The sequence below is a fragment of the Grammomys surdaster genome, unplaced genomic scaffold (genome assembly GCF_004785775.1).
Source record: "Grammomys surdaster isolate TR1022 unplaced genomic scaffold, NIH_TR_1.0 202, whole genome shotgun sequence".
Lineage (NCBI taxonomy): Eukaryota > Metazoa > Chordata > Mammalia > Rodentia > Muridae > Grammomys > Grammomys surdaster.
The window spans coordinates 2,587,700-2,606,770 of NW_021604647.1; the positions used below are offsets into that span (position 1 = coordinate 2,587,700).

Genomic DNA, 19,071 nt, shown 5'->3' on the forward strand with positions numbered 1-19,071 from the left:
GAAAGAAAAAAGTAAAAGAAAAAAGAATCCTAACTGAAAAGTTACCAGATTTAGAAACAAAATTACCAATTGATATGTAGGAGGATCTAGGACACCAAACACACAAAACCAGAAAAGAACCTCCTCTCATCATTTTATAATTAAAACACTACATGTACAGAACAAAGAAAGTATACTGAAACTGGCAAGAGAGAAAAAGTCACATGTAAAGGCAATTCCATCAGAATAACAGGTTTTTTTTTTTTTCAAATGAAAATGTAAAAGCTGGGAGGGCCTGGAAAAATTGTATTTCAAATTCTTATAGACAATAAGTGCCAACTCAGACTGTTATACCCAGCAAAGCTATTTGTTATAATGGGAGGAAAAAGTTCCATGATAAAAATAAGCTAAAAGAATCTATGGCCATTAAGTTCTAAGAAATTCCTTGAAGGGATCCTACAGACTGAAGAGCAAAAACAAATCTAACCATGAGGCCACAGCTCTCAGGATCTCCCTACCTGTCTATAACTCTCACTTGGGTGTACCCGGTTGTGAAGCAAGAGAAGTATTCCAACACCTCACATATCCTTAGTCTTAGTACACACATTTGCTGCTGGGCAAACTCACTCCTGACCTAGGAAATAAGAGGATGTGATCTATCAACAGCTAGAGTATACACAATGTTCCTTATACATCCCTGCTAGTGAAGTTAGAGGCTGCAAAATACTCTACTCAGATGCACACTTATATGACACACTTCTACTTCATTGAAGGTCATATTGTTAAAGTAGTGAGAAGGAAGAGATGAGCTACAAATAGGCATGGAGTTAGTGATTCCTGCCTCCCATAAGGAGAGATAGTTTCCTGCCAATCAAAGGGGCTGATGATGAATACAGACAGAAGGTCAGGAAGATGACTAGGAGACATTACCAGGAAAGCAGCTCTGCTGGAAATGATTTTCTTGGTATCTTCAGGGTGCACCATGTAACTGAGCCAACAAAATTGATTCAACTAGTAGCAACCTATTACTCAAAATTCATCAAGGCTGCACTGTAATGGATTTCCTTTCCACACTCCTGTCTTTTGTCAGATTTTATAAATCCCTCCCTAAACCCAAATTCAACAGAGGTAATCCTGCTACCATCTATCTTGGACCCTGAACCCTTCAGAGACACTTACTTTCCCATACTTTGGGTTCTATTCTCTTCAATTATGTTCCCAAGCCAATTATGACACAAACAGGAATCACCTCTGTAAGAGTCAAGTCATACATAAGATTTGATGCTCATCTCTAGTCTCTAGGAATGACTTGGCCTATCCCCAGATTCTGTTTCTTACACATCTAGGTAACAAGACAACATTAATATGATGAAACCAATTTCAACAGTATAACCCTAGTCCTGGCCATAGATGATAACTTAGATGAGACCCTTGTTATAATTATAGATGCAACTGACATTATCTATGGTTTAATTAGTTTATGAAGCCAGTGTAATTGCTACAATCATATTGAAACAAATATCATTGAATAGAAACAATATATTATTTTAAAATAAATCATAATTCTGAAGTCTCTCTTCTGTGACACTGCGTACCTCTCAATGTTCTTCTTTCACAGCCACCAAGTGCTTATCACAGATATCTTGATTCCCTCACATTTAGGCAGCATCACCGTCTGAAAGCTGAATGGTGTGATGGCAAGCAGTACTTTCTTCAGTCAGAAAACCCAGTTTCAAATCACAGCAGTTTCAGTTACATTCTGTGTTGCCTTAATTTTTTGTCCAACTCACGCTCAGATCAGATGTTCTGTATAGGAAGCTTGAGCTCCACTGCCAGCTCTAATTGGGCTGCTACACTTGACAGCCATTGTGCTACACTTAGATATCAAGTGAGAACCGGCACCACATCCCCCCCCCCATCTGATGAAGTAGGCAATGTCTCGTCCCATCACCTGCCACTAAATATCCAAACAAACATCTTCTGACTTCAGGTAACCTTGTCCTATGTATATGTGTCTCTGTGTGTCTTTCTGTGTGTCTCTGTCTCTCTCTGTCTCTGTCTCTCTCTCTCTCTCTGTCTCTGTCTCCCTCTATCTGTCTCCTCAGTCTCTCTGTCTCTTTCTAACCCTCTGAGTGTGTATCTCTGGGTCTATATGTCTGTTTGTCAGTCTGTCTTTGTGTACACTTGTCTGTTTCTCTCTTGTGTATATATATCTCTGTGTCCATATTCTGCCTGTCTGTCTCTTTGTGTACATGTGTCTGTCTTTCTCTCTGTCTGTCTCTTTCTCTCTGTCTCTCTCTCTCTGTGTCTCTGTCTGTCTCTGTCTCTCTGTCTCTCTCCCTCTCTCTCTCTCTCTCTCTCTGTGTGTGTGTGTGTGTGTGTGTGTGTGTGTGTGTGTATCTCTGTGTCTATGCCTGTCAGTCTGTCTATCTGTCTTTGCGTACATGTGTCTGTCTTTCTGTCTGTCTGTCTTTCTCTCCCTCTCTTTGTGTGTCTCTCTCTGTGTATGTGTATACATGTGCAAATCCCAGATCTGCACAGGTCTGGCAGCCACCCTAAACAGGTCTCTGGGGGCTCCCTGTTTTCATTCATTTCAAAGAGCACAGAATTTGTTTGGTCACACACCTGGAAAAGGTTGGCAGCCTCCAGAACCCGCTGAACATTCTGCTTGGTGATCAGAGCCTTGCTTGTGTATGTGTAGTTCAGGAGAATGTGCATGGTCTCAGCATCCACCCCTTTAATAATGATCCTCTTCTCATACTTTTCCTTTAAGTCGTTGCAGAACATAGCCCTAGAAGAGAAGCTTGTGATGTGAATCCTTCCAGACCTGAACAGATCCCCTTTTAAAGTCATCTTCCCTCCTACAACAGTGAAGCCCCAAGATCAAGACCTGAACTGATTGCCAACATAGATAAACAGTCATTTGACTTGCTGACTTCTCGAGATCTTCTCCCTTGTTTCTTTATCTCTTCTTGAATATGTTAATTCAATGCCTCAAACAAAGAAGAGTTCTTAAACGAAGTCAATGCATTTCAAAGTGACACATTATTAGTCTCCCTGGGATCATCTATACTCTTAACTGAGCATCATTTCTAGACGTAGTTCTGAATTCTCTCTTAGAATCACGTGCAGTGGATGACACTCTACTCCAGTTTAGCCCACACTTGGATTTCCCAGAAAATTAAAGGAATTGGGCATGCAAGAACCAGTACATGAAGAAGCCTAACAAGATCAGGTGCTTAGAGAAGGTTATTTCAGCCTAATCCTACAGGGACTAGAGGACACACTTCACATTTGTCGCAAGAGATAAAGACACTGCTTTTGCACTGTAGTACCACAGACAGCCTTCTGTCTGAGAGAGTCAAGGACTACTCAGGAACAGATAATTCTCAAGCAACCTGGTTTTTCAAAAGCCCAGAAAAAAGCCAAAAAGAAGTGCTGTCCGATGGTTGTGGCAGGCAGAAGGCTAGAGCCCACTCAAACCTTAGACTCATTCACATCATGGCATAAATGAGAAAATACAAATCATCTGTTTAATGTTTATTGATAAATTCCCACCTTCCTGAAGTATCTGAAGAATAAGTAAGATAACATACGTCAGTAAAAATTCAAACAAGTAAGACATTCCAGACCAGATCAGGGAAATTTTAGCTGGTAAGAGACATGGTGTGTAGTGGGTGAATTAATTAATTTTTTTGTTGCTGTAACAAAACAGGTAACAAGAGACAATGTAAGGGAAGAAGCTCCTGTCTTGAAAGCACAGGTCACAAAGGAGGGAAAGCAGCAAGGACTGTTGTTGTGGTAGCAGAAGGGTGAGCCACTTCCTTGTATTTTCAAGTCAGAAAACAAAGATATGACAGGAAGTGAAGCTGGGCTGTAAGCAAGGAGGCCTGCTCCCAGATACCCACTTCCTCCAACTAGGTCCCACATCCTCCCCAAATAGCACAACCAGCTAGGCCCTAAGTATTCAAACACATATGCATGCTAAGGACAATTGACATCCAAATTCTGAGAGTAAGTCATACACCACTTCAGCCCTTAGCTTGCCAGCATGTGTCCTGGTCTCTCTTAGCTCTCCAGTTTCAGGGTTTCCACACACTGTCCACCCTTTATCTATAGCAAAGATGGAGCTAGGGTTATATGAGCACCAATCTAAAGACACTAACTCCAAAACCCTTAGAACTTAGGGCCCTTGTCTGGAGCCTAACAAAAGACAATACTCAAGAAAATCAGTAGGATACAAAGTCAAAGACCAGGGACTTAATTCAGCATCAACACTGGGGACACTAAACTGGGTCTGTTCTCTGTCAGCACAGCCAGCTTGGTTGTTAGCAATTTACCTCTTAGTGGGGTAGTGGGAATATAGAGGGGGTGATACATAAAAACAAAGTATAATAGCACAGACATATGTGGCACATGCCTGTCATTCCAGTACTTAAGAGGTGAAGGCAGGAAGATGAGCTCAAGGCCAACAACATCCCACTATATAGTAAATTCAAACTCACCCTTGGCTAAATGAAGCTATCTCAAAAACAGCCAAATGGGAAGGATGGAAATGCCATAATGAACCCCACTCTTTGTATGTTAACTTATAGAAATAAGAATAATTAAAAACAATAGCAGGTTGTGATGGTACCTGACAGTAGAATATACCAGAGAAACAGAGGTAGGAGGATCAGATAGATATATTCTCTTCTTTTAGGCTGAGTGTGACAGCATACATCTTTAGTCCCAGCACTTGAGAGGCCAAGGCAGGCAAATCTCTGTGAATTAGAGGCTTACTGTTTTAAAACAATAATAATAAAAAGTTAGGAAGAAAAGAATGAAAAAGAAAAAAGAAAGAAAGATGGATGATAGATGGAAAAAGAAAGGAAAGAAGAGAAAAGGAAAGGAAAGAAAAAAATAAAGGAGCCCAAGGAAGACTAGTGAGAAATATGAAGGCGTGAGTTCAATCCCCAGGACCCTTGTGGTAGAAAGAGAACCAACACCCAGAAATTATCCTATGACCTCCATACATAAGCCCACACGCATGTTCTCCCATGCCTCTCTCTCTCTCAATAACAGAAATAAAAAGAATAAAAAATGTACCCCTTAGCATATAAGTGAGATATTACATAATAAAAAGTAATTTCTAGAAAGATGTGGATCAACTCACATGAGATCCTCATTTTTAAACAAAAGTAGTTTCAGAGCAGTAAGCCAGTTGCCCAACACAGTAAATCAATGATACCTCAATGCAAAGCCTGAGTCATTCAGCACATCTCCTACCATGTGAATGTAGCCATGAGCCCACAACTAAAATCTCCCATCACAGCCATGGATGTAGTCACAGACCCATGACTCAGCTACATAAATTCAGACCCTGATGCAAACACTCTGCCTGGGCACACAGCCCTCCACTGTCTATGAGGTTAGCCCTCAACTGAGGCCCCTTCTCGAATGTCGTTTCTTCAGACATGCTTTCTTTCATGCTGTACCCAATCTAAAATCACCACTCCACCTTTCTTTCCTTTCTCTTTGTAGAACCTTCACAACCTGACATAGTCCTATAGAACTACTTGTTCACTAATTTAATGGTCATCCTCCCATCTTCCATATGAGCTGAAGGACTGTCACTATCACTGAATCCCCAGTGCCTAGAACAGTGCTCCAGATCAAGGGGAGACTCGGTCTCTAGAAAAAATAAGTAAATGAATGAGTGAGTGAACTGGTTGACAAATGATCTCTCCGAGATCCTTAGAACTGTTTCTTGTTGGTCATTTGCCATTCCAAAAATTGTCAAACATCCTGCAGAGGATGAGGAGGAGCCCTTCATCCCACTAAGAAATTCCTATCAGACACACAGGATCTGGAATTTGAAAGAGATAAATCTCCAGAAGCACTCTACTTTCTACTCTGATGAGTTCTGTAGGCTCCTGAATATCTTGAGATATCACCAATGGAACTTTTCACCAATTCCAATTGACCTATGGTTTACCCTCTTCTACAACCTCCCTGCCTCAACACCAGGCCTGTAAACGAGTACACCCCAGTCACATCTACTGTCCTACGCATTTTAACCTATGCCTGTCCCTATGTAGTTCCCTGTTCATCCCTTGCCCATCCTCTTCATATCAAGGATTAACTTCTCTGCTTCACTAAGATATTCTGTGTTGTGGCACTAACATTAATTGCAAAGTAGGTGAAATTCAACTCAAGAGTACAAACAAGCAGTTGATTGTAGATGGCACAGAATTACAGCCTTCAATTCCAGTGCTCAGGAAATTGAAGCAAGAGAATCTTAAGATCAAGATCAATCTGAAATACCTATCAAGAATCTGTTTCAAAGTGTGTACATCTGAGTGTGTGTGTGTGTGTGTGTGTGTTTTCACATATATGCAACTGGGTTAAGACATTATTTTCAGTTTCATCATCTGATGCATAATGAGCAGCATTGTTAAGAAAGGAATATGGTTTCAGGAATATGGTTTCAATCAAAGAAGTTTCCATTGCAAAAAAAATCAGGAGTCAGCAGATCCAGGTGTGATGGAAGGTAACATGGGTTTGCTGTCTGACAGATAGAAATGCCGATCTACAGGCACCAAAACCTTCCATTTCCTAACCTAATTCCATTTTAAAATGTAGGTGTTTTCTCTGCATGTGTGGTGTGTACTATATGCATGAAGTACCTATGGACGCCAGAAAAGAGCATCAGACATCCTGGAACTGGAGTTAGGGATGATTGTGAGCTACCCAGCAGGTATTGAACCTAGGTTTTTGAAAAAAGCAGCCAGTGCTCTTAAATGCTGAGCCATCTCTCCAACCCATTCCCCAAGCTAATTCTAGCTAACAAAAGCTTGTAGACATTCAGCTTAGTCCAAATTCTCATCTCTAGTGATTATCTGAAGTCTTATTTACACCCTCAGTGAAGAGACTCTGGCCAGCATGGCTCTGGCAGGCCTCGCCTTTCTCCCCCATTTTCCTCTCCCAGCTAAGACCATTTAATTACATTCCAAAAGCTAGCCGCCAAGGTCTACTTCTCTATTTGGCCACATTTTCCTCCTGAGACTGACTATGAAGATCCAGCTATCAAAGTATTTAAATTCAGCAATCAAAAGCTCCCTTTGGTTCACCTAACTAACATGCTCAATCCAAATGCATCTCATCCTAGCCCATTCTAATACAGCCTTCCCCTTTTTGTCTTTATAAAACGTGCACCTGCAAGGCCATTTGATGCTGTGTTTGAGTGTGGTTTGTGCCTAATCCGAGGTCAGAAAGGGAAGCTTTCTCTTCTCCTAACACTCACCTCATTCTCCTAACATCAGCCTCATTGGGTAAGTCATAGTGTAAACTCAAAGGCCAGCTACATCTGAATACTGTGTGTGCCTGTGAAGAGAACAGAATCCTGAATATTACCAAGCCTAAACCAAATGAGTTAAAATCTTTGACAGTGGGTTAGCTAGATGCATCTTATTAGAATCTATTCTGGTCCTCATGATTACTTAGCAAACTAAAATTTAAAAACCAGTGTCTTAATTAAAGCATGATAGTAATGCCCATGATAGTACATGCCTATAATCCCAGACTGAAGCTGAAGGGCCATACATTTAAGGAAAGCCTGGGCTACTGTCCTGGTTACTTTTCTATTGATATGTTACAATACCATGACCAAGGCAACTTATAGAAAAAAGTTTATTGGGAGCTTAAAGTTTCAAAAGGTGAGACCATAACCATCACAGCAGGTAGCATGGCAGCAGACAGGCAGATATGGCATTGGAGCAGTGGTGCTGAGGGCCTGCATCCTAATTCACAAGCATGAAAAAAAAGAGAGAAAGCTAAGAAAGAGTAGCATGGGCTTTTGAAACCTGAAAGCCCACCCACAGTGACATAAGTTCTCCAACAATGCCATACCTCCTAATTCTTCTAAAATAGTTCCACCAAGTGGAGATCAAGCATTCAAATATGTGGTCCTATAAGAATATTCTCACTCAAATGGCCACAGTTACCAAATGAGAAACTGGGCAGGGGAGTCCCTAACAGAGGCACCTTTGGCTCCCACCTAACAAGAAGATATAATAAAGATCAAAGTTAAGAAAATAATTAGCTAGGACAAATATTAGCCTGGAAAATCTTGTTTGTTTTTGTTGTAGAGGCTCTCCTCCATATTTTGAGATCCAGCAATCCCAGGATTCCATCAGGCCTAGGAATATTTCACAAAGGAAAGAGGGACAAGCAACCTCCTCTTCTCAGCCTGGGAAGCTCATGCTGCCAGGCCTTGCCTTGGCCTCTTATGTCTCTGTCTAATAGACTCAGAAAAGGCACTGCAGCCTGTACTCGGGTAGCACAGTTCACTGGAGCTCAGAGTTTCCACAAACAGCCTGATATAAAAGCCTTATTAATAATAAATAACATGAGATTTTTGTCCTTGTCTGTTGTATGCATGCAAATTCACTCACAACTAGAAGCGTAACTTCTGCTGTGGTTTATTCCCCCAAGGGTTTGTGTGTTCTAAGCATGGTCCTCAATGTGGCAATGTACATATGCTGGGACCTTTTAAAAAACCAAGTACCAAGGCAGCTAGGCTGTTAGGACATAGTCATCAGAAGAACCAATGTGGTTCTCATGGGACACTGCTCAGTTGTCAAAAAAGAGTTATTTGAAAGAGGAAGATTGGCCCTACCCACACAGCTGTCTGGTTTCTTGTCTCACCATGGGACACTGCTCTCTGACCTACTCCCACCATAACATAACCAACCTATGAAGTGACTGTCAAGGCCAGAGCTAAGCCAATGCCTTTGTATCACCAGCACTATATAACCCTTTCTTCTTATTAAAGTTCCCAGTCTCAGGTATTTGTTATAGTAATAAAAAAAAAACTAACATGTATCTTCAGAGTAGCATTTGAAAGTTCACAGACATCTTTCTTTCTACTACAGACACATCTGAGAGACAGCATCCCACATTTCTCTCTTGAGTTTAAAGTCAGATTATTTAACACTTCTAGCCACTGAACAAGCATTTGAACTAAAGTGACAAAGGAGCTTAAAGCTGAGCATTCCCTCCACTGACTTTAAATAATATCAGATCTCAAAAGAACTTCTTTTTGCTAACCTTCTGGTTCAAGTTGACCACTCAAAGTCACTACACATGGCTTTCAGGAAGCAGAAGTTGGCTTGCTTACTGTGTAACCAGAACCCTCAAAACCCCACTAGGGCAATACTGGTGACACTGCAAGCCATGGGACTCTTATCATTCAAATTTATGAAAGAAAGGCTTGTTCCGTCCAACAAGATCAGAGCCAATAGAACATAACAACAAATACTGTGTACAGACTCGAGTGATGATCCAGACACAGATGTGATGGCAATTCTTGTTTTCGTGCTCACTATCATTCCAACTCTGTTTGGTAGGAACAGGAGACTTCCCACTGTGACCCACTCCTCCGCTACACAGTTTTGGATGTCTGTGTGAAGCTAGCCTCAATCCTTGGGCCAATGGTAAACATAGTCCAAGTCATGTAATGAATCCCTGAAGCCTTAGTGATTAGTTAGGGCTGACTGCAGAACAAAAAGGGTCCAAGCAGAGCCAGTTTCAGAACCGTCTCTGGAATTACTGCTATAAGAAGTATGTTTCCCATTGAAATTCTTGAACTAGTAGAAATGAAAATTCAAAATATTTGTGACCTTCTCATCTCTATTCAGCAGAGGCAAGGGGAGGAGAAAGGAGACACAAAGAGACAAACACACATAGAAAGAGATTAACTTGAACACAAGGATCCTCTGTACCTAACAGCAATATACCTAGACTTTTAAAACATAAATGAGTAAGTACACTTTAGTCTTTTAAAAATGCCATGGCAAGCACTTTTTACTAATTGTCAGATGCTGAGATAGATGAACAGAGAGATGAGAAGACCCCACACACACACACACACTGATAGTTTAGGCCAAGAAGATTTAACAACTCCACTTCATACTCTGACCTACACTCTAAGTACTATGAGTATAAGTAACAGTGAACTACAGCATGACCTTGCACAGATACGTGTAATAGTGTGATGAGAACTTGATTCTTGAAATCAGACCTCCAAGGTGCTGATGCTAACTCTGAGCTCTTCTACCTGTGCTTCTACATTACACACATGGTGGTTATTACTTTACTCACACTCTCCACTGGAAATACAGCCAGCCTGCCCTTAACCTAGTGGTTCTCAACATGTGGGTTACGACCCCTTGGATGGGATCACAGCACCCTTTTACAGGGCTCACCTAAAATCATCAAAAAACACAGATATTTGCATTACAGTTCATAACAGTAGTACAATCACAGTTGTGGAGAAACAGTGAAAATATTTTACTGTAGAAGGTCACCAGAGCATGAAGAACAGTATTAAAGAGTTGCAGCTTCGGGAGGGTTGAGAACCACTGCCCTAACAAAATACAATTTGCCTCCCAGACCACCTCTGTGAGATCTTAATCTTAGAGTGGTACTTAATGAGATTAGGTGAGCATTGGTGCTTGCTGTCCGCTGCCACATCCCAGCCCTGTGCGCCGCATACCATTTTCTTGCTCTTCTGACTATGTTTCTTCCCAACTTACACAGGACCCTGTAGAAGCTCTCTGTGATGGCCACTTCATTATCTAGAAGTTAGGGATCAGCCTCTGGCTGAACTGAGCGTTCCTGGTTTTAACCACTTAGAATCCTACACACAGACTTTGGTCCACATCTTCTTCCCAATATATAGAGGATTAATCTGCTAGTAGCAGAGTATCCCTACCATGGAGTACAGTGAAATTGCTAAATCATATGCCAGAGTGCTTCCGCTGCCAGCTGCCAGACTGATCTGGACCACAAGCCAGAGATTTGGCTATCCATGATACAGAAGCCAGAAGGCAAGAGGAGAAAGCTGGGCACTCCTGCTAGAAAGGAACTGTAAAACAAGAGAAGGAGGAAGGGTGGGAAGAAGGGAAGCTTTGACACTGAGTGTGGACTTCTTCAGTATACAGGGAAAGAATCTCTACTTCTACTTTGTCCTCCCTCATGGAGAACTTTTTTAAAATTCAAAGTCCAGCACCCCAAATGCCTAAGCTAATCTAGATGACACAGGGCACTGAGTATAATAGCTGTAGTACTTCCTGCAAAGTGGTCAAAAGTTGCAATGCAGTTTCTGGGTTACTGAGCAGTGGGAAGAGACTCTCACAGAAGCTTTTTGGGATACCTTTGATTGTCTGCAAGCCTTGGAACAGGCAAGCTTTTTGTAACAACTGAATCATATGCTTCATTTGTCTTCAAATATGTATCTATCATGTGAGTCCATTGTTCCCTACCTGTGGGAACGAGATCTCCAGGAAAGAAGCTGTGACTACAGGGGATGACTGATTGATTAGAACATCAGTCACTAGAGGGAGGTTGGATTGGTGCAAGTCCCAAATTATGTTCAGCCATCATTAGTGCCCTCAATAGCCATTTATTGCCCACTTCTGTGTGTGACCTAACATCTTTGTGACTATCACATAATCTTTGGAATGTATACTAACTTTTACTAACAGAAAGGCTAAGAATCTTAATAGATAGCACCCAGGGCCTATAGCTGTGGTTTCTCACCTTGCTAAGAACATACTGACCCAGTGTATTGAGCAAGCATGTCGACTTACTTCCTTTGTTCTGTTTCTATAGAAGCTTCATGAAATTGCTACTTCATTGGAACATGGTATTCAGGAAGAAACCATATTCTGTGTTCCTAGGCTATGATCTCTCATATTTGCCTCCAGAATAAACAAGTGCTTCTGTTCCTTTGAGGTGAGAACTGTTCCTTTTGTCAACACCTAGAACTTTTCCTAATCCATTTCAAATCATTTAACTTTATACAAAAAGCTGTTACAATTACTATGGAAATGTTCACAATTAAGTAGTAAGTGAATTACAATATATCCACAGTTTGACAGAAATCATTAAACTATGTCTATAGAAAGTATGGAATAAGAGGGAAAATACTTACACTATGCAATTGAGTTGGAAATAAAAAATAAGTGACAATATGTGATACAAACACAATAACTATTTAACATCTATGCCTAGAAGAAAGAACTGATAGTACATTTAAATATTAATAAAATACTTCTGGGTAATTTTTCTGTAAATTTATAGCTCAATACATAAGAACATTCAGTACATATTTATTAGTTTTTAAATGTTTCTTCTTTTTCCCAGATTTGCCTTAATCAGTAGGACTTCCACATGTAATAGAAAACAAGCTTTAAAAACAATGTTAGAATTACTTACTGTGGTAGGTATGAGAAAATATATAAAATATAAAACCAGGTTTCTGCACAGGAGGATTCTGGATAACTAAAAACTGAGACAGTTAAGGAGCAGCACTGTGAAAGCAGATGACAAAGCAGAGGGATGAACACAGCAGTCTCTTAAACACAGTGCTCGCTTTCCTGACATAGAAACACCATCAATATTTAAAGACCATAGAGAAAGAAAGTTGTTTACAGGGAGGAGGCTTCTAGATCTGCTAAGTCGTTATTTAAATCACATAGCTGGGTTTAGAAGCCAGCCAACCACAGCCAGGGAGCTAACCACACCTGTGGGACAATGACAAAACCCTTTTTTTGGAAACAAAGTTTAAACACAGTAATTTATATGTTGAGCAATTAGCATAGAGATCACATGGCCCCAAAGCTTAAAACATGTGCCCCATGTCCCCTAACAGAACAACTGTGTCAATCTGTGATCTAAAGTAATCTGTGGTTTCTAATGGTCTATGGTTAATACATGTATATAATTGATTGCAGTCACTTTCACACACACCCCTTCCCTCCCCTCACCCATCTCCTCACCTTGAAATGTTGTTATTCCCAAGTTCCCCTCCCAGTTTTATGCTTCCTCCCTGTGTGTGACCCACTGAGTTTTGTAGCGTTACTCTCACAAGTGTGGTGGTGTAGGCGGGTATTTACTGGAGTATAGGCAACTTATTAGTGGCTACACCACTAAAAAAAGTGGTTATTTTCTTCTCCAGCAACTGTTAATTGCCAGCAGACCTCAGAGAATGCTGGGCCTCATGGCCTCTCCCACATCCACGATGGGATGTTGAGATTACTCTTGTGCAGACCAGAACTGCAGTGAGTTCGTGGATGTTAAGGCTACATCGGGACATCTTTTTTCTACACATCTCCCCTTCCTCTGGCTCTCAGAATCTTGCACCTCCTTTTCTCTGTGTGACATGAATGGGGAGATCTTCAGCCCTGGAGGGAGCCTACAACTATTTTTTGCTAAACAGTCATGTCAACTGCCTTTTAAATTCTCATGTTTATGTCAATAGATCTGTGCTGCTTTCAGAGCAGCTTACCATATTGCCTGTGGTTAATGCAGAAACCACCACCTCACCAAAGAGCCAAGAACAACCCATATTTTTATTTGATTTTATTTTTTAAGATTTATTGATTCTGGGGGCTGGAGAGATGGCTCAGTGGTTAAGAGCACTGACTGCTCTTTCAGAGGTCCTGAGTTCAAATCCCAGCAACCACATGGTGGCTTACAACCATCCGTAATGAGATTCGCTGCCCTCTTCTGGTGTGTCTGAAGACAGCTACAGTGTATTCATATATAATAAATAAATAAATCTTAAAAAAAAAGATTTATTGATTCTTATTTTCTATGTATGAGTATTTACCTACATATATTTATGTATACCACATGTGTGTCTGATGCCTGAGAAGGTCAGAAGAGGTATCTGGATCCCTCTTCAACCTCCTGAAAACCTGTGAAACCATGCTCAACTACACTGTAGCTTGTTGCAACTTCTAGGTCTCTCTGATGTGGCTCTCCCTACTTACAGCCTAATAGAGCATCTTTACACAGAGGTCAAATCATGTCATTTTTAAAATGTTCTACTACTCCATGTCCTCCCCAGGCTGGTAGGATACATTCCATTCCATAGCCAGTTCTAACAAAACCTTTCATGGTCTGACTCTAAGAGTCTCTCAGCTGTACTGAACTGCACATCTACTCTACTTCTCCTGGTGATCTGTTCATGTGTGCATGCTAGCTCTCCAGAAAGTTCTCCTATTCAACTCCAGGTGCACTGTGGGTTTGCCAACCTAATATGGCATCCTGAGTCTTACTATGCTGCTAGGTCAATTGACACTCTTCTCATCTCTCCTGTTTGTGCACACTGCAGTGTGTGTGTCCATGCATATGTCCATGTGCGTGTTCTCTTGTCTATTAATCCCTTTTTCCAGAATTTTCATTGGGTTTTGGACCCTCTCCTAAATCCTTCCAAACCAAAATGCCCCAGACTTACTCAGTATGACCAAAGATGTTATAGATCTGATAAGTTCATACTTGACCACAGACATGGACCATTATACCTATTTTTTCATAGCTCCCTCACACGAGCCATTAGTTTTCAGTTTATCATGTTTTAAATCATGATATCATTACTCATGTAATTAGTATGGCCTTTGCACTGAAAGTGGAGATAAGTTAATTGATGCATGAGATTCCAGACAACCAAAGGAATACAAAGCTATTGTAAAAGGAAGTAAAGCAGAATTTACTGTCTTTAACAGATTTTTTTGATCAGTGTCTCCCTTTACTTGGACATTGCCTCTCTCAGCCAGAATTCACTCAGGCTATGCTTTTCATGTGGCAAGGGAATATTCTCATTCTCTCTGTCTCTGTCTCTGTCTCTCTGTCTCTGTCTCTGTCTCTCTCTCTGTCTCTCTCTCTCTCTCTCTCTCTCTCTCTGTCTCTCTCTCTCTCTCTCTCTCTCACACACACACACACACACACACCTACCTCTTTGGCCAAGCTTCTAAATTAGGTTGATCACTGTGTCCCAACTCTTTGATGTAGTTATTGGTCTAAGAATGGTAGGTAATTGAAGTCTAGGCCAACCAGCAACTTTCCCAGGAACTTTTTATACTAAAAGCAGAGAAAACCCCTTAGTTCCCTCTGGAGTCAAAGCTGCAAGAAATGAGTCTCAAATCTACCAAAAAGCAAACTTTAACCATGTGGGGGCAGAAGTCTCAAGGCCTGGGATTCTGTCCTCCCTGCTCTCTGCCACATTCCAGTCTTCCTATGCTAAAGCTGACTTCATTTGAATTCCTATCCCTTGGAATTTGTAATTTTGCTACTGTTATGAACTATAATATAAATATTTTTGGAATTGGAGGTTTGCCATGACCTACAGGTTGAGGATCTCTACTCTATACTATGGCCTTCAGGATTCTGTAGCAGCTGGGCTCCTCCTGACACAGGCGGAATAGCTGAGATCTTGACTACTATACGACCTCCTTATACCTGTTTCTTTTCTGGGTTTGCTTCTCTTCACTCCTTGGGAGGGGATTTTACAAGTCTATGCTACTACACACATACATTTATTTCCTCAAATAAGCCAGAGGCGTTTCTGATCACAAAAACTAAAAAAAAATCTGACTTTGTCACATACATGTTTTTAAGCCAACAGATTAATAAATGGACTGCTTCATTATTTACATTCTATGACAACTCACTTATAAATGTAGACCTGCAAATCTTTAGCTCCAGATGTGGCTGCTGGGCATTAGAGAAGCTAAACAAGTTCTGCCCAGATTTACAGAGCCAAAAAGATAACTTTTAAGGTTTACTATCCTTTGTTCATTTCTCAGTCTTCACAACACATATTTTTCTCCAACTTCCTTGTTTCTCCCAAGACTTTAAAATAGATCCACAAAGGGAAATCACTGTCTGGGTGACTAATATTGTTCCTGTTTGGCTGACACATTCCTACCCTATCATTCTTCTGCACAAGTGCACAAGTAAACTCTTGCAACTGTTTTTCTGTGTATGATGAGCAAGAACAGCAGGTTGTTTTGAGTTAAATAGCTCCCATATATTTATTGACAAGGCCAGGGGCTAAGTTTGAGGGAAGTGGTGCCTGCTCTGTACCACATACAACGGTTGATAATTTCGATCTGGAGTAATGTTATGACAATAACAGATGTATCACCCTTTCCAAAACCTTAGAAACAAAGCAAAGAGACAGTGAGTCATTGTCAGATCCAATGCTGATCCTTGGTCTTAGGATTCAAGTTGACTATTTTTTTTAATTAACTGGTACCTAGACTTCAGCCCCCCATGTGTAAGATGAGCACAATATTATTGTGCGTGAAACTGTTGTACACAAAATCTTTGTACACATTAAATGGGCTAAGTGCATGTGGTACAAAGCCTATCCCACACAATTGCTCAACGAACAGAAAACAGAGTCCTATCACCAGAGTCCTGTATCCATTATAGGAGGAAAACTACATTGGAAATACCTAGATGTAAATCTAAAGAAAGGTTAAGAAAGTCTACATCCACAGGCAGACACTCACATCTGTGTGTGCTCCAGTTTCTTACTGCCATACTGGCCCTGAAAACCAACAGAGTGTTTTCAACATTGGCAAGGATAAAAGATCTGAACTAAGGCATCTTTTGTTTATAAGGAGAAACCCAAGGACCAAAAAAAGTGATGTCTCAAGGGAAGACAGCCGATAGTCCTTTCTGATAAGCAAGGACTTATAAAACTACCAACTAGTAATAGCCATTTTTCAGTGACTCAAAACATAAAGAATAAACTGAAAATGAGTACCCAGGACATTGAGACAAATTGACTTTCATTCCCTCCTGAATGGAAAAGCTAGTGGCCATTAGAGGGGCAGGTTAAGCAGTGTGTTTGTGTCAACCCATTTTTATGACCATACTTATATTTTACCAAGATATGCTGCCAACAGCATGGTGCTCCATACTTAGTGGCAGCTTGTCCTGCAGTTAAAACAAGGACTCTTAGAATGTGTAGAATCAGAATTCTCACTCCTGCAACGACCAGGTACACAATGTGCAGTTTTCATTTCCTCATCTGAAAAGGGGGCATCTGTCACCTTCGTCAGGCTAGTGTAGAGTGAAACCAATGACCGTTGTTTGCAGGCATGACTTCCCTCAAACTCACATAGGCCCTGCCCCTTGCCTTGGGAGCTCTTTACATACAACAACCTTCTAACTCTGCTCTTTGAATTTTTCCTACTTTCCAAAATACCTCCTTTACCTACACCATCCTTACTCAATGGTTCTCTGTCATGACCACACTGATGTTGACAATGCTGGTCCAGGTCTATTCATATGGGGTTTTATGAGCAAATGTATCTACCAGGCACCATGTAAGATCTTTTCACTAAGAGGATCGTTACAACAATGATGAAAGAAAATTGCTACTGTCTCCATCTTCCAGTTGACAAACAGAAATTCAGAATAACAGGAAACTCACCTAAAATCTCATGGCCAGGAAAGGCTCAAGTGAACTGGAAGCAGGTCTTCCAACCCCAGGTCTTCTCACTATGATACCTCAGAAGCCTTTCACATCCAGAGCCTTCTTGCATGGTTTGTCCTTCCCACCTCTCCTTGCACACCAGAAACCCCTATTTTTCAGTAAGCTATGTGGTAACTCCAAAAGCAAAGCCATATCCTTTTTCTCTACTTCTACTGATGAACAAACACAACATTGTGTTTTTAACACATTAGTCAAACTGAGGAAAGAGAGAGAAAAATTCCCCTGACTTACGTAAGTTCACATCCTTAGAATCAAGGACATACTTATATATATTTAAAGAATATTTTCAATTTTATCATCACTAAAGTATACTTGCCAAGGTGAAGGATAACAAAACATATTTTTAAAATATGTTAGCTTGACTCTAAGAGATGGTAAAAGATATTAAGACAGAATTAAATCTTTCAAAGAAAAGTATCAGAATGGTAGAATCAGACCAAGGATGACATGAATAATTATTAATAATTATTATTAATAATAATTCATAATAATAATAATAGTTCAAAGTAATAAATAATAAAATACTGCTTCTAAATAGTCCCAGTTTCTCTTGGCCTAAATCAAAACTCTAAAGGTTGATAGTTTCCTTTCTTATATTTTCAGTAGGCACCTTAGTGTGTGTGTGTGCATGTGTGTGTGTGTATTTATATTATACATAACACATAAGGTAATATATAATATAACATGATTCCTAACATATTCTATGTAAGAATATATAAAACCATAAATGTAACAGCAAGCAAATCATATTGAGCTTGCTCAGTCTTGTAGATTGTAGAGCCCTCGCATCTACAGTTGTTTTCATTGCAATATACATGCTGTTTGACTTGAATTCAAAGCAGGCTGACCTGAAATAGTTGCTGGCTGCAGCAAGCACCACGCGATGGCAAGAGAATTCCTGAATATCCACACACAAGATGACATCTGTCAAAGCATTTTCCTCTCGTAGCGTCTCCAGGCCGTTCTGAAGAATTAAAGAAAGTCTCGTGTCGTCAAATTTTACCTTCTCCCCAGTTAATATTTCCACCAAGTCTCGCCTTTTCTGGGAGGGCTTGTCTGTAGTGAGTGCTAAGGGTCCTTCCAAGCTCCTCTCTACCACATCGCTCATGGTGCAGACGCCTCTTTGTCCTGCCATCAACGTCTAGACTAAAGAAGCTGCCAAGTTTCGGGGAGGTCACACTGTAGAAGCTGAACGGATTTCCTGCACAGGCCCCTCCACTTATCACCAGCTGTCACACATACAGAACAGGAAGTCTCACATTTTCTCATCCTGTTACTACAAACGCCACCAACTCCTCCTCTTCTTTCTGTGGATTGTCACAGGGTTAGGAATGTCTTCGAGTAGGTGTGGAGAACAGGGATCTGGGAAAGAAACGATAGCTTCTCTGTATCTCCCGGGAGTACCATTTAGCCCTATCCCACCTCACACCCACAGGCAGCAAACCTCCGCTTCCGGTTATTATTACCTGTTTCCTTATACCTGGTTCAACAACCCAAGACTTCAGGGAGGAACTGGGTAGGGGGGCTTCTCTGTCTCCCACTGTCTGATACCCCTTTGAATTCTAACTACCTTTCTTGCCTGTAGCCCTATAAACTTTCTTCCTGATTTTTAGGGCTTTTCTAACACATACCTTCAAACTTTTCCATCTTCCTTCTGCAAACCATTTCCAAGGGCCTAAGAATCACATGCTCAAATTTAATCAAAGCTATGACCCTAATCCTGGTATCAGTCCTCTGTATTAGTTGCAGCATTC

At 40.7% G+C, this 19,071-nt stretch overlaps 1 protein-coding gene across 2 annotated transcripts in view; it reads right to left on the reverse strand.

Moving 5' to 3' along the window:
• The window catches only part of Klhl6 (kelch like family member 6), a 36,507-nt gene extending 17,803 nt beyond the window's left edge, over positions 1 to 18,704 (reverse strand). Inside the window, exons 1-2 of one of the 2 annotated variants that reach the window (XM_028770518.1) lie at positions 18,166 to 18,704; positions 2,605 to 2,770 (exon numbers count right to left, since the gene is read on the reverse strand). In XM_028770518.1, the coding sequence (XP_028626351.1) occupies positions 2,605 to 2,770; positions 18,166 to 18,452 (453 nt within the window). In that variant the 5' untranslated portion in view covers positions 18,453 to 18,704. The remainder of the gene's footprint in view (positions 1 to 2,604; positions 2,771 to 18,165) is intronic. The other variant, XM_028770519.1, reaches the window with a different exon arrangement.
• Between the last annotated feature and the right edge of the window lie 367 nt (positions 18,705 to 19,071).